The sequence below is a fragment of the Balaenoptera borealis genome (assembly GCF_965194805.1).
Source record: "Balaenoptera borealis genome assembly, chromosome: 4".
NCBI lineage: Eukaryota > Metazoa > Chordata > Mammalia > Artiodactyla > Balaenopteridae > Balaenoptera > Balaenoptera borealis.
Window position 1 is genome coordinate 81,050,720 of NC_138861.1, and position 16,042 is coordinate 81,066,761.

A 16,042-nucleotide genomic window follows, 5' to 3' on the forward strand; every position below is an offset into this window, starting at 1 on the left:
CAGTGCCTGGTACAGTGTCTGACATCATAATTTATTCATAAATATTTGAATGAATACATTAATAATGGACAAGTGAATCATATTGAAATCTAGCTTTGCTAGGCCAGGGTTGCACATTCATAATCAGGTCACTGTCTCACTGGTCATTTTGTGGGACAATTATAGGACAATGGTTTTCAAATGTTTTGATGCATGAGAACCTCCAGAGGTTCTTGCTAAAGATTCTAATTCATTTGGTCTGGGAAGAAGCCCATGTCTTTGCATTTTTAATAGATACTCCAAGCATTTTATTCTAAGGTGATACTTGGATACATTTTGAAAAAAATGCTGTGAAATATGAGTTGATAATCATTACAACTAGGTATGAAATTAATGAATAATGGTTATGGCTCAGCCTGTCAAAGGAAGGAGAAGGGGTATGGTGACTTCAATGACAATATGAAGAAATCATCAGCTGCAATGGAATCATTCTACTGATCCTTTTCATCCATATTGCAGGGCTTCTCATTTTGGGCACTATTGAGAGTTTGGACTCGATAATTCTTTGTTGTGGGATGGCTTTCTTTTGCATTTTAGAATGTGTAGCAGCAACTCTGGACTCTACTTACTAGATGCCAATAGCTCGTCCATCCTCCAAGTTGTGACAACTGAAAATATCTCCAGACATTGAAAAATGTCTCATGAGGTCAAATTGCCTAGAATTGGAAACCACTGCCATAGTGGACATAGCTGTCTCCAGACACTTTCCTACAGCAACTTCTGGCCTTCTAATCTAGATTTGTATACAGTATAAGACACCTGATCTGTTTCTCCATAAGTGTTCCTCTGTGAGACCCTATGGCTTGTTTGATGAGCACAGTGTACCTTCTTGGCTTTTTTTCAGAGCTCACACTATGTGTCATCCCCCCTCCCACCATACACACACACACACACAACTGATTCAGTAAATCAAGTGAGACAGACTGTCAGCGTCAAGACATGGCTGATATACAAAATCATCATTCCTTCTTCAGGTTCCAGAGGGTTCAGATCCCTTTAACATAGTTTACAGGGAATTATAGTTAACTACGACAGCAGAATAGGATCAGTTTCCCAGAAGACAAATATTATAAGAAGGAAAAATAAATCAAAGGAAGAGACACAGAAATAAAAAGTCAGATAAAATTTCTTGAAAGAAAGAATTTAAATAAGTTTGAACAATTTCAGCCCCAAATTGGCAAAAACATATATTTCAGAAAATACAGAAACTTTCCCAGTTTGGAAATTACTCCTGTCCTTTAGTTTTACAAGAATAAACAGACAATGTGTAATTGCCTAAGGATATATCCTTCACCTTTTCTCTTCATTAATTTCTCTTAACAGTTCTCAGCATCTTTCAGTTATGTATGAGAACAATAAGAGTAAAACCTTGTTAACAATTTTTGATGGGAGAACTATAAACTACTGTTGTATAAAAATATGCAGTATCATATTGCCACTGATTAGATGCAGAAAACTTACCTAATCTTAGCAAAATGCAAAGAGTACCTAGACGAGTATTTGTTATTCACTACATACGTCTAGTGAATTCATTCCTAGTTCACTGGCTAATCAGAACGGTGATTTAGTGTGTGCACCCAGTGAAACAGTTAAATAGCTATGCAAAGCATATTCTTAATTGGCCAGAAAAAAAAAAAAACTATCCAGATTCATATTGAAATCAACTTTAAATTTATTCACTTCAAAATCTATCATAATGAAACTTTATTGTTATACAAATTATTTGGTATGAGCTACCTTGACTAACATACTTTGTGGAAGAGAATAATGCTTCCTAATTAACTGGTAGTAGAAGAAAAACAAGGAAGTCAATACCTATTTTCAGAGAAGACTAAAAAGATGGAGAATCAAAGAGAGGGGAGAAAAGCCCAGCACTGCACCATCTGTTATTCTGGGCAAGAAAATACCTGTAACCTTGTTACCTCCATCCAGTTCCTTTAAGTGATTTCAGACGGCAGGGTAGCAACAACTACTCATGCACAAACACTGTTACTTCTACCTTGAACTATTTCCTGGGAGACAAATACTCTAAGGTAACTCGGTGGTAAATTGCAGTTCACCCCTGAATCTGGTCAGTTCCAGGTGGTTGTGAGATGATTAATGACAGCCAAAGACCCCAACCCCAGGGCTTCGGTGGGAAGCAGCGATTTAGGAGGGCATAGAGGCGGAAGATGGCTGGGCAGAGCAAGCCTGTTTCCACCACCACCACCACTGTCTTAGCCTATACAGTTTGTTCGAGCAGCCAGAGGCTTTCTAGTTGCCATGGCAACTGTTGGGCTCTGCTGCAAACTCAAAGCATAGCCTCTGAAGTTAGGTACCAAACACTGGAGCTCAACAAACGCAAAGGGGAGAACAAGGATTACACATGTAATCGATCTCCAGCTCCTATGACTAAAATAACCTTTTTAAAATCGGATTTTTGTTTATGTTTTTGTAAAAGGAGATTATTCTTGTCTGGTATTGTTCATTAGTATCATCTTCTGGTGCCCAGAGAGAGGAGACTGCAAATCCTCTCTTATAAGACAGCGGAAGGGGGGTGGGTAGGAAACGTGATTACCAGGAATGCACCCAGCCCGCTCATTCATTCATTCAGTTATATATTTCAGCATCTCCCGAGAACATATTTGTGCTGGGCACCGTGCCAGGTGCTGGGTCTGCAAAGAGAAATGAGACACCGCTCCCTCTCCCCCCCACACAAAATTAACAATAATTAACAAAAATTAGCAGAACCTTCGCGAGCCCGGGGAAAACCAATTAGGCACGGCAAGCTCCCCACGGATCCCTCTTGGAAGACAGATTCAGAATACAAACACGGGAGAGGAAACAGATCCCCGAAATAGAGTCAGGCAGGAGGGAAGGCTAGAGGGAAGAGGGAAGCCGTCTTTCCCTAGGGAGGGAAATCTGTCAGGGCCACTCAACTGTTTCTCTGAGGCTGCCAGGGAGAAGAGGTTTGTTTTTCTTTCAGAAAGACGGAGCCCTTTTCCCTACTGGGCTCGATTTCTAGTAGGGGAAGCCCCGCCCTTTTGGGCCGTTGATTGGCCCAACTTCTTTTCAGATAATTTATGCCAGCATCCTCTAGGAATGATTGGCTCCCTTGCTCAGTTCCCCTGGGAGTCGCATCCTACCTGGTTGGGAGGTGTACTGCCTTCCCACACTCTCCCTTCTGTACTCACCAGGCTGCATCTAAGGTGGGAGAAAAAGTCCTGGCTTGGAGAACTGAGCGGAAAAAGCGATCCCAATGGGTTCTTGGAAAACTCTTCTCTTCTCCCCTTTTCTTCTGTGGAGTCAAAGGAAAGGGTTGAGGTTGATGTTCCTGTTACTGACCCTGCACCTGGGAAACTGGTGAGTAAATTCAAGGACTCAAAACTATTCTTTGGTATCTACCCACTCCCCCCTCATTTCTCTTTTCTTTAAAAAATCATTCTAGGTTAAATAATTTGCATTTCCCTGGGCACATGTGCAACATTTTGCCATCAGTTTATTTTTTGATTAGATCTACTCTTTTTCTGATAGAATGAAATTAGCCTATGTGTGAAGTATGGAGATTAGCTCAGTTGTTTTTGACTTGAAGCACAGTAGAAACTAGTAAAGATTCAGTTACTGGAAGTGGGGAGGGGAGTAGAAATGTTTTCGCTACTACATTTAGAGAATGAATGCCACTGATGAACTTTCTGGATGATTCTGCATTTTAAAGACAAAGTTATTTTAGAAACTTGTTACAGAACATGGCATGTATGATGCTTTTTATACACTAATATTGCCTTTTCCCTTACCTTTTTGCTATTCTAAAAAAAAAATCAAAGTTTTACATCAAGAAAGATCATAAATATGGCTAAAAATCCATCAGGGTTGAAACTATGTTACATTTAAGTTAGAAGTAACCATGTATATTTTACTGAGCCGGCTTTGAATTTTTTTTTTTTAACTTGGCTGTGTACAAGTAAATAAATATTGTAAGGTGATGTGAATGTCCCGTGTGTGTGTGTGTGTGTGTGTGTGTGTGTGTGTGTGTGTGTGACAGAGAGGGAGAGAGAGAGGGAGTGCTTAGAACTCAAGAGTAAAATGCAATCACTATAGAGATGGAAACATGCCTTTTTAAGTACTTGCATCACTGCTAAAATTTATTATTATGACGATTATTTTTAGCATATAGCTAAAGTGGATTTTTGCCATTACTAACAGATAGAACAACTGTATTTTCTCTCCAAAAATAGAGAATAAAGTATGCTAAGTAATATTAGACTTGCCAGAATATGTTTGACACCCAATGTTTTTTAAGTATTACAGTTTTAGTTTATTTACCCTTTTCCCTTAGAAACGTAAATGTTCTGCATGAGCACAAACATTCTACTTGATTAATTATTTCTTATATTTAAGCGCATAATAATGGTTTATTTCTTTGAATATATTATAAAATTATGGAAGATATTTTGGTAGGCCATAGATTAGTGCTCTCATGCATCTTCATAATATCGCAAATGAATCTGTGTTCTCATAAGTAAAAACAGACTAATCCAGTGATTTTCTGAAATAACAACCTGTAAGCTGATTTATCACTGTAAGTGCAAGTTTCTCTTGCAATCTAATAGACAAGCTGCTTACTAAAGGGCATACTGTCTACTTAAAGAAATGTTTGGTTTTAAATAATACATTTTCTTCTTGAGGATATTTACATTATGAGAATCATGATGGGTCTCAGACTCTCTTCAAGCTGCTCAGAATTAACAAGTTGTGTGGTGTAGTGGACAGAGATGGGCTCTGGAAGTCTGGAGACATGATTCTATGTGTCAAGGGTCCTTAACTGCTCTGAACACAGTTCCTTCATCTAGGAAATGAAGGGCAGTAGTAGATCATTTATGATTTCTTCCAGTTTTCATATTCAATATTTCTAAGATTTGAACGGAAACATAAAATAACTCAATAGCTGCGTCACTGGCTTTTCATAGCAGTTTTCAAGAGAGAAATTCTAATTGGAAATGCCGTGTATTTTTTTTTGTCATATGTATGAGTGAGAGAGAGAGAGATGCGTTATGCAGCTAAAATAAATAAATCATTTTATCATAGTACTATAGAGAATATGGATTATTCTGGCCAGTGAAAAAATACATATTAAAAAAATAAAGCTGTATGTTGCTGTTGTAATTAACTCTTAGGGCCTCAGTTATGAGAGTGTATGTCTTCACTTTTCAAAGTAGCTACAGTTGTGATGAACTTTTTATCCTTTTCATATTTAGTTGAAGATAATTGATGTCAACATGTATAAACCATTTACATTCAAAATTTCTTCTTCCTTTCTTCTCCTTTTGAGGGACCTTTCTAAAACTAATCACAGATGGTTCTATTTGTAAGAATTTTGATGTCTGATGCCAGTTTCTAAATTAAATTTTCAAAGTCACCTATTTTGGGATTTACCGAATTGGAAGCTATTATTTTTTGTATCTAATCAAAGACAGTAGCTTGTTTACTCATTAGTTTTCATCAAGAGCATAAAGGAGAGGCACTTTATTGATTTTTACATTGCTGAACTATGAAAACCAATCCTGTTGTTGTAACTAAAAGCTGTAGTCATGGTTCCTATGTTTCATTCTCTGTGAGGCTCTATGGCATCTTGGCAAGTTGGTTAAGATCTCTCAAGCTTGATTTGACTTATTTGAAAAATAATGTTTTGAATTTAATATTGAAAAAAATATAATTATAATCAGACTTTTGAAAAGAATTGAAAAAGTGCTTTGAGATTTTACATAGTCTAAAATGTAATTTACGGTAAGCTTTGACTAAGAAGTTGTACGTTGAGAGAGCTAAAGGGAGATAACTCATTTTTATTTCTAAAAACAATCTCGAGTCAATAATCATACAATTTAGCAGTCAGTTGCCCAAATGACAATATTCAAGTATAATTACATTATAAAATATATTATTTTAAAATAATTTCAGTAATATATTTTGTGGAGATGGTAATGCATGATTTTTCTTTAGGCATTCAGAGCTTTGGCTTCATTTTCTAATAAAATATAGATGTAAATGAGTACAAAATGACTAATGAAGCTCCATGATAATTAAATATTCAAAGAAGAACTGAGAGACAAAATGATTTTGAAGTTAAAATGCAAATGCTATAATTGATAAATCCCCTGTGTATAGAGTCTTTTTGGTATACTTGTCTTCCTTTTTATCCCATTATATACTATGAGTCACATTTCTGGCTTATCAACAAAAGGAAATGCTTGATTTTTTCATCTTAAAAATGAAAGAGACAAATCTAGTATTTTATATTTATATATTTATATAAAGGTGATTAAAATTTGTCTAAGAAAATAATAATGAAGGTGGGGTCCCAAAGAAGAGGAGACAGGCAGAGTGAAAAACTGAAAAAAGGGCTCTTGAGATATTGTCAAAATATGATGAAATGACTGCCACAGGCCTCAGGAGAATAATTCACATATATGCATGCTACCAATTGAGAATCCTGGACTTGACCATTAGATGTAAATTCTAGTTTCAGCTCCAGCACTTCCCACTAGGCTGATTTCAGGCAAATCTTTGAGGCAGAGAGTCCTCGTTTGTGAAAAGTAGAACTGACATCTACCTTTCCAGCTTGTTTCAAGACCAAGAGAGAAAATTTTTGCAAAGTACATGGCAGTTAAAGTTTTAACTGAAAAGTCATAACAACAGATATTCTTGGAATCACAGTAATTCTAGAATTTTTTATTCTAGTTAAATTTAAGTGCAGTAAACTCCTTGAATCGTTTGTGCATTATTAAATATCTTTTGGATTATGGGAGAGATCATTCAGCGAATACCTATTGAATGCCTGCTATGTGCTCTACACAGTGCGACTTGCTGGGTTTACAGTGGTGAATAAACTAGACGTGAGAACTAACCATATGGATAGTACTTGTGTCTAGTGTTCTACATGAGTACTACCATTATGCACACTGCTATGGCTTAGGTTTATGGTATTAACCAAAGGAAAACATCTTGTAGTCAAAATAAGGAAATATACCTTCACAACTCCAAAGATAAATAGAGGAGTCTAAATTTTTAAGGTTAGTGGGTACTGATAGAAAAGATCATAATCAGGGAAAGAGAATTAGAACACCATGAGATTACTCATCTACAATACCAGAAAACCATGGAGGAAATGTCTCCAAAATTCTAAAGATAAATGTTCAACCTGGAAGGTTATACTTAGCCGAACTACCAATCAAAAATGAAGGGAAAATAAAGCCTAGATACTGTTATTCTCCCCATTTCACAGATGGAAAAACCAGGGCACAGCAATTTTTACGAACTCATTAAAGATCATCTTGCTGATAATGCTGAATCCAAGACTCAGATCCCATGTGCTCTATGCCCAGAGCCTGCATTTTTAATCACCTTTCCTCTAAGATTACAAATGCCATATAAATCAAAGCAATTAACATAACTGTGGATGAGGGGGTTGGAAAGTAAGGGAGGGAGGGATAAAAGGAAGAAAGGAAAGGGAAGGAAAAAAAGGAAAGGAAAGGAAAGGGGAAAGGATGAGAGGAGAGGAGAGAAGAGGAGAGACAGTAAAATTGACAGAAGCACAGTAAGTTACAGTCTGCTGTGTATTTATCACATAATCTAGAATATTATATGTAGCGCTGGATTAATTATTTTAGGAAAAACTTAAATGAACTGGAGTTCTTGATCTAGAAAAAACACCACTGGATAGACAGTTAAAAGCAAGAATTTTGAATTCAGGTAAATTTTGTTGCGGAATCATATATTCTTAAGGATGCTAGAGAAAATCATTGTTGAATTTATGTATAGATGTTACAGACAAACCATAAACAAGTAGTGAAAGCTATGTGAAGCCAGATTTTCATCAATACAAAAGCACTCTAACAAAATAATGGATGTCTTGTCACTAAACTTCAAGCAGAAGCTTGTTAGAGTTCTTGTACTCTGTGAGAGCCAGATGAAATTTATGTTTTTTTCTACTTTTAAATATCTCAGAATCTAATTCTATCTGTACTAAAATGGTTTAACCAACTAAAGCCCCATGTTTCAGGAAATATTCTTAGCTATTAATTCATTCAATAAAGTTACTAAGCATTAGCATTCATTCAACAAATATTTACTCAGTGCCTACCATGTATTAAGCAGAGGTCTGGGAACTGGAGATACAGTGGTAAGCAAGACATAATCTTTGCCCTACTAGTGTTTGTATAGTGTATACAGGACATATATGTGATAGTATACGTGCTGGACAAAGAAGGCAGAGCCCCTGACCCCAGTGAACTTAAACTCTAGTAGTTAATGTTGAGACGATCTATCAATATAAACAATTAAAGACAATAAAATGCTATAACAGCTACTTGCAATTCTAGATGAGCTATAGTGGGGACACTAAGGAGACTGGCATCAGTTGTAACTCTGGGAAAAGATTGAATGCTCTTAGCTGTCATAGGCATAAGTTCAGGTCAGTGTTAGTGAAAAATATACATAGGAAGATAACACTACTATTCTGTGGCCAGAGGTATGGTCTCACGGTTTGGTGGGCCTTTTGAAAACTATATTCCTAGGATATCCTTTACTTTGGTCATCTAACATATGACATTAAGATAGCAACGTCCTATTAAAACCTATATAACTTAGTTTAGTAGTAAATTTTTGAACTGTAGGAATTCTTTCCTTACAAATACAATTCATTTAGAGATTTAACATTTCTCCCTATTTTTAGACAAATATATTGAGTGACAAATATTTTGAGTAACACAGTGGTAGAGACTGTGCTAAATATTAGGAATATAGAAAGGAAGTTAACATAGACCCTGCACTCCAACCTGTAGGTAGATGAGCATATCAGAAGACCTATGATTAGAGTATAGTGGGTTAAATATGAAAATTTTAATATTGTTGTGATCAGGGTGTGATTTGGTTCTCCACATAGCTGTAGGGCTGCTAGAATCAAGCGTTCTGGAAAACAAGTTAATCTTTGGGTAGATTGCTAGGACCATGACTTGTGGTTGCAGAATTTGTGATCCATTTCAATATAGGCAGGTCATTTACCTCTCAGTCAGTCTAGGTGTGTACCACTATTAGAATAATTTTCCAACACATGCAGTAGAGTGTCTTGAGCAGGGATTACTTTTCTACTAAATAGCCACATTGACTAGAACAACGTAGCCCTATTGGTTGGATTAAATTGAAGTTTTAATCAGACATCTGTGTTCTATAAACTAATTTGTTACTCTGTGCAGGTGTCTTATGAGTGTATATTTGTTTCTGTCATTTCCTTAGTAACAATTCTTTCTGAAAAACCTGCAAATTATCATAACTGGAGTTGACTAGAAAGAGTGTTTTGTTGTTTCTGTTCTACTCATTTGTATTCTCTCCCTTTTGAAGTGAAAGTTCTGAGAGGATACTTATGTCAATGAAACTATTTTACCTCTCACTTTACGGTCCCAAGACTTAGGGAAAAGGTATATCTTTTTGCATTCAAAAGAACAGACTCCCATTTCTTTCTTCCATTTAATTTTAAGATCTTTTCATATCGTTTATAATTTAATAAGTCTCAATATTTGCCTTAATTCTGCAAAAATTTTAGCAGCCTGATAGAATTTATCTGATGCATAAGTGCATCAAAGGCTTAGAGAATGTGAATGTCATGAAGTGTTATATGTTTCTAAGTCTAATTTATGTTCCGTTATGTTCTATGAATATAAAGTGGAACAATGGAAAATTTGGTGTTCATTTTAATGTACTTTCAATCCAGCGGTAATTTTTTAATGGACTGTGAAGAAAATTATGGTTTCTTTCCCTTCCTCCAAAAAATATTCACATGGAAACAGTCTCAAAAGAACATTTTTAATCTCTGTGTATTCATCATCCCCCTAAAGACTATTCTTTGGAAGCACGGTTCCCAATTTTCTAAACTCTGTTTTAACAAAATAACGTTGGCCTGCCAAAAAAGCAAATAAAAAAATCCAAAAACTGGCAAAATATATTGTTTTATTATTAGTACTAGTTGTTATTTTAAGGATCAATCACTAAACTATGAGCAAAGATGTTACAAAAAAATAATCTGCTATATTTTATATTTTTCTGTTTTTGTTTTCTTTCTAAAAATATGTCACTATACTAATTTTTAAAAATCGATTCTGATATCAATCTGTCCCTTTTCTCATTAACTAATATAACCATACACTCCTATATCCTATCTAACCAGATCAAACTATGTTCTACTAGATTTAGGAATTGGCCATACCCCTTTTGAAACTAACAGTGAAGATCTCTGTGCCCAAAGTAATCTCTATTGCCATTAATTTCCTAACATTAGTGTAATTTTAAAGATGCTATGTATTCTACCTTACCAAGGAAGCTACATAAAAATCACAGTGGATGAAGATGTCACATTTTATTTTTTCTCTGAGACTAATATTCCACATCTCAAACTGTAGAATCATTAATATATAATCCAATTTCTGTTCTATTCAGTGGACATAAAATATTTTAAATTTTAAGTTTTTTACCACAACTAGTTTAGACCTTATTTTTCTTTACTTGTTTTCTTAAACAAACAATTTAAGTAATCTCTAAGTGATATACATATATATGTTGTTGAAATATATGGGAAAAACAAAACTTTTTTCCCTAATGTCATAATCGTTTTGATCATATAATGTAAATAATAATGGAGTAATACTTAGTCCATTCTACTCCTCAAAATTACTTAGTAATTTGGAGCCTATACTTCCAGATTTTTCCATAAGTTTAAACAAATATGTATATACACATTTGTGTGTACATTTTTTATACAAATGAAATCTAACACTTGTTTTTGTCACACAGCTAATATCAAAGATATTTTTCTAGATTTGTACACATACTTAGTTGTACCTCCTTTTTAATGATGATATGGCATTCTATATTAAGGAAGTATTATAATTTATTAAATTATTCTATTACAGATTCTCTGTCTTTTTTTGTTTATTATGAATATTGTTACTGTGTATATATATACATATGTACATGCTTTTAATTTCAATATTTCATCAATGTTGCCAAATTACTCAATTTATTCTATTAGAGCAATTTATTCTATTAATGGTTATAAAAATGTCATTTATCTATATTATCAATAGTACTGAATGTAATGAATCTTTTAATATTTTGCCAATCTGATGGCTAAAATTTGTCACATTTTATTTTCCCTTGCTACCAGTAAATGTTAGCACGGTTTGTTATTTTTTTTTTAGAAATTCACGTTCTTTTTTATTTATTTATTTATGACTGTGTCGAGTCTTCGTTTCTGTGTGAGGGCTTTCTCTAGTTGCGGCAAGTGGGGACCACTCTTCATCGCGGTGCGCGGGCCTCTCACCATCGCGGCCTCTCCTGTTGCGGAGCACAGGCTCCAGACGCGCAGGCTCAGTAATTGTGGCTCACGGGCCCAGTTGCTCCGTGGCATGTGGGATCTTCCCAGACCAGGGCTCGAACCCGTGTCCCCTGCATTGGCAGGCAGATTCTCAACCACTGCGCCACCAGGGAAGCCCGGTTTGTTATTTTTATTAGTCTTTTTTTCCCTCTGAAATTTCTGTATACCAGTTACATTATAAATATCTTTGTCTCAATCTATCCTTTGTCTCCAGTCTTTGTCTAAACTGTCTTATGTCCTCCATGAGTTATTTTTCCTTTTTTTTGTCATTTTTTTTTTTTTCCTTTCCTGGTTTGGTTACGTGTTGCATAGAAAGACCTCCTCATCTCAAAAGTTAAAAAACGTTTTCAATATTTTCTTTAATAGTTTTATACTTTATTATATTTTGATCTTTAATATATCTGCAATTTATTGTCTAAGTAGTAATCTAATTTATTTTTTCTAAATGGCTTGATAAACCTTTCAATCCAATTTACTGAATAATTCATCCTTTCATTTCTAAACTGACTAGTCACATTTGTTGTATACTGACTTTCTAGACACTTGGGATCTGAATTTGAAGGTTTGATTTTGTTTTCACTGATTTCTTTATGTGTTATCACAATATGGTTTTGATTACAGTGACTTTATTTTGTTTTCTTTTTATTCTGGCAGGGCAAATTTCATCTAACAATCTATTTTTCAATAATTTCTTGTAATTATTATATTGATTCTTCTACTTAATTACAGTATAATGATTTTAATCTGTTACATAGGAACTGTGGATTTTAATTAAAACTTTATTAAATTTAGAAACTAATTTGAGAATTATGTATTAATAATATTGTTTTATAGCCAAAATATTTATTTGCCTTTATTTTGTTCTATTCTTATATTCTTTAATTGGTGTTTTAGTTTCTTCACATAAGACAGATCTTCCCTGCTATATTTTTTGTAATTGTTTTATAGATTGTATTGTCACTGTGAAAGAAATCAGTTTTTTTTTTTTAAGTTTATGATGGATGAGTACTAGAATCAGAAAGCTACTGCTACTATGTTTTAAAATTTATATTAGGTTAACTACAATCAATTCTCTGATTAAGACCAATAATTACAGTTTTTAGTTGTTTATTTTCTTTATTCACTGTAATTTTACCTGTAAACAGCAAGATGATTTCTAATATTCGGTCCATGTATTCATTTACTTAGTGAATTTTTTTTTTATTTTATACCTACTATATGTCAGGCTATGTGCCAATGGTATCACATTGAAAACCTTAACCCTGGCTTTCAAGGAGCTTACAGAGGGTCATAAATAAATAAAGTAAATAGCTAATTAAGATGCAGTGTGATCAATTTTATGGTAAAGTTAAGCACTGGACAGACTGGAACACACATTTAATATTCTAGGCATGCTTCCCTTCCCCCTCCTCAAATTTTCAAAGCATTCCTCCCTGTGTCTCACGTGATGGGTCCCAAATTCTTTTGTGTTAAGAGGATAATCACAGAATTGAGTGGACTATCACTTCACCTCTCTAAAACTCTGGAAGTTCAAATCTGTAACTCTATTATCTATCATCTTTTACTTGTTTCGCTTCCCTACCAACTTTTATGAGCAGTAAAAATGATTCAGCATTACTACCCTAAAAAGAGCTTTGTACAAAAGAATTAAGCAAGTAGAATATAAAGGCAAAAAGAAAATAAGAAAGTTTTTTAATTTTAACTTTTATTTTCTTTGACTCAGATCTAAATTCAGTGCCTATACATACTCTTTAAAAGTTAGCTCCTGTAGGCTTTGACATTAAAATATAGTCTACTCAGAAACATTAGAACAGGTATGTTTCTTCCCTGAAACTTGTCATTTGACTTATAGAAATGTATCTGATGTTCATAAACAAACACTAATTTGTCATGAGCAACAGATCACAGATGAGGCCTTGTTTGGAGCTTCAGCTGCACTTTTTTTTTTTAAATAACCCATTTTATTTATCCATTCCACTACTGATGCATATTTGGATTTTTTTTTTGAATTGATGGTACATCCACTAATGCTTCTCTGAACATTGTGGAACAAGCGTTTTGGTGAACATACTATGCAACTGTGTTGAGTATGCACCTGGGGGTGCAATTACTGGGTCATAGAGTGTGTGCACGTCCATCTTTAGGAGATAACACCAAGGAGTTTTCTAAGTGGTTTTAACAGTTTGCCCTCACAGTCCTATACAAGAGTTCCAGTTGCTCCACAACCTCATCAACACTTGGTGTTGTCAAGGTTTTTAATTTTAACCATTGTGGTTTATGTATAGTGGTATCTCGTGTTTTTAATTTATGTTTTCCTCATGAGTAATGATGTGGAGTGTCTGTTCATGTACTCATTCTCATTTGGTTATCTTTGTGAAATGCCTAATCAAATCTCTGCCCATTTTTTTTTTTCTGATGGATCATCCATCTTTTTCTAAATAATTTATGGGAGTTTCTTACAATCTTAGAGATGAGTCTTTTTTTTTTAAGTTTTGCTATATGATTTAATATTATTTATTGCCTTGTCCTAAACAGCTTGAAATTCAATTTTGTAATCATAGCATCAGCAATATGTATTGTATTTTTTTTTACATCTTTTTTGGAGTATAATTGGTTTACAATGTTGTGTTAGTTTCTGCTGTATAACAAAGTGAATCAGCTATACATATATCCCCATATCCCCTCCCTTTTGCTTCTCCCTCCCATGCTCCCTATCCCACCCCTCTATGTGGTCACAAAGCACCGAGCTGATCTCCCTGTGCTATGTAGCTGCTTCCCACTAGCTATCGGTTTTACATTTGGTAGTGTATATATGTCCATGTCACTCTCTCACGTTGTCCCAGCTTACCCTTCCCCTTCTCGGTGTCCTCAAGTCCATTTTCTACGTCTGCATCTTTATTCCTGTCCTGCCCCTAGGTTCTTCAGAACCTTTTTTTTTTTTTTTTTAGATTCCATATACATGTGTTAGGATATGGTATTTGTTTTTCTTTTTTTTTTTTAACATCTTTATTGGAGTATAATTGCTTTACAATGGTGTGTTAGTTTCTGCTTTGTAACAAAGTGAATCAGTTATACATATACATATGTTCCCATATCTCTTCCCTCTTGCATCTCCCTCCCTCCCACCCTCCCCATCCCACCCCTCCAGGTGGTCGCAAAGCACCGAGCTGATCTCCCTGTGCTATGTGGTTGCTTCCCACTAGCTATCTATTTTACGTTTGGTAGTGTATATATGTCCATGCCACTCTCTGACTTTGTCCCAGCTTACCCCTCCCCCTCCCTATATCCTCAAGTCCATTCTCTAGTAGGTCTGAGTCTTTATTCCCGTCTTGCCACTAGGTTCTTCATGACCTTTTTTTTCCCCTTAGATTCCATATATATGTGTTAGCATACTGTATTGGTTTTTCTCTTTCTGACTTACTTCACTCTGTATGACAGACTCTAGGTCTATCCACCTCACTACAAATAACTCAATTTCGTTTCTTTTTATGGCTGAGTAATATTCCATTATATATATATATATATATATATATATATATATATATATATATATCACATCTTCTTTATCCATTTATCTGTCGATGGACACCTAGGTTGCTTCCATGTCCTGGCTATTGTAAATAGTGCTGTAATGAACATTGTGGTACATGACTCTTTGAATTATGGTTTTCTCAGTGTATATGCCCAGTAGTGGGATTGCTGGGTCATATGGTAGTTCTATTTTTAGTTTTTTAAGGAATCTCCATACTTTTTTCCATAGTAGCTGTATCAATTTACATTCCCACCAACAGTGCAAGAGGGTTCCCTTTTCTCCACACCCTCTCCAGCATTTATTGTTTGTAGATTTTTTGATGATGGCCATTCTTATTGACCAGTGTGAGGTGATACCTCATTGTAGTTTTGATTTGCATTTCTCTTATGATTAGTGATGTTGAGCATCCTTTCATGTGTTTGCTGGCAATCTGGATATCTTCTTTGGAGAAGTGTCTATTTAGGTCTTCTGCCCATTTTTGGATTGGGTTATTTGTTTTTTTGATATTGAGCTGCATGAGCTGCTTGTATATTTTGGAGATTAATCCTTTGTCAGTTGCTTCATTTGCAAATATTTTCTCCCATTCTGAGGGTTGTCTTTTCGTCTTGTTTATGGTTTCCTTTGCTGTCATCTGCACTGCCTTAATAGATTGATGGAAGAGTCTTCCCTAGGTGTCAGAACAAGGGCATTTTCATTGCAGTAAACTTTATATGAACTATATCCAGTGACTTTACAATTTATCATCCAAATTAGGCCATTTTGTGAGTGAAAGAGGTTACTATTAATATTGTAATTATTCTAGGACAACAGGTGTAAATCAAGATTTTCCTGGGAAAATCTTGATGAATATTTACCCTATGTATGAAAAATAGTTTATATTGATTGATTGACTTGCTATAGACATATATATATTTTTTCTAGCTGTAAAGATGAATTCTCCTCATGATTATATGGCTTAGCATGCCTTGTCTTCACTTAACCTATCTCTTAGTTACCATTAGTTTAAAACTTTTGCTTGTTATATTCAGAAGAGTAATACAATCTTTAAAGTACTCTTTTACATACAATAA

General features: G+C 34.7%; 1 protein-coding gene across 1 annotated transcript in view; it reads left to right on the plus strand.

The window, feature by feature from the left end:
• Window positions 1-3,262: 3,262 nt before the first annotated feature.
• Window positions 3,263-16,042, plus strand: part of GABRG1 (gamma-aminobutyric acid type A receptor subunit gamma1) — a 67,991-nt gene continuing 55,211 nt past the window's right edge. Inside the window, exon 1 of the mRNA XM_082390687.1 lies at window positions 3,263-3,381. Within this exon, the coding sequence (XP_082246813.1) occupies window positions 3,278-3,381 (104 nt within the window). The 5' untranslated portion in view covers window positions 3,263-3,277. The remainder of the gene's footprint in view (window positions 3,382-16,042) is intronic.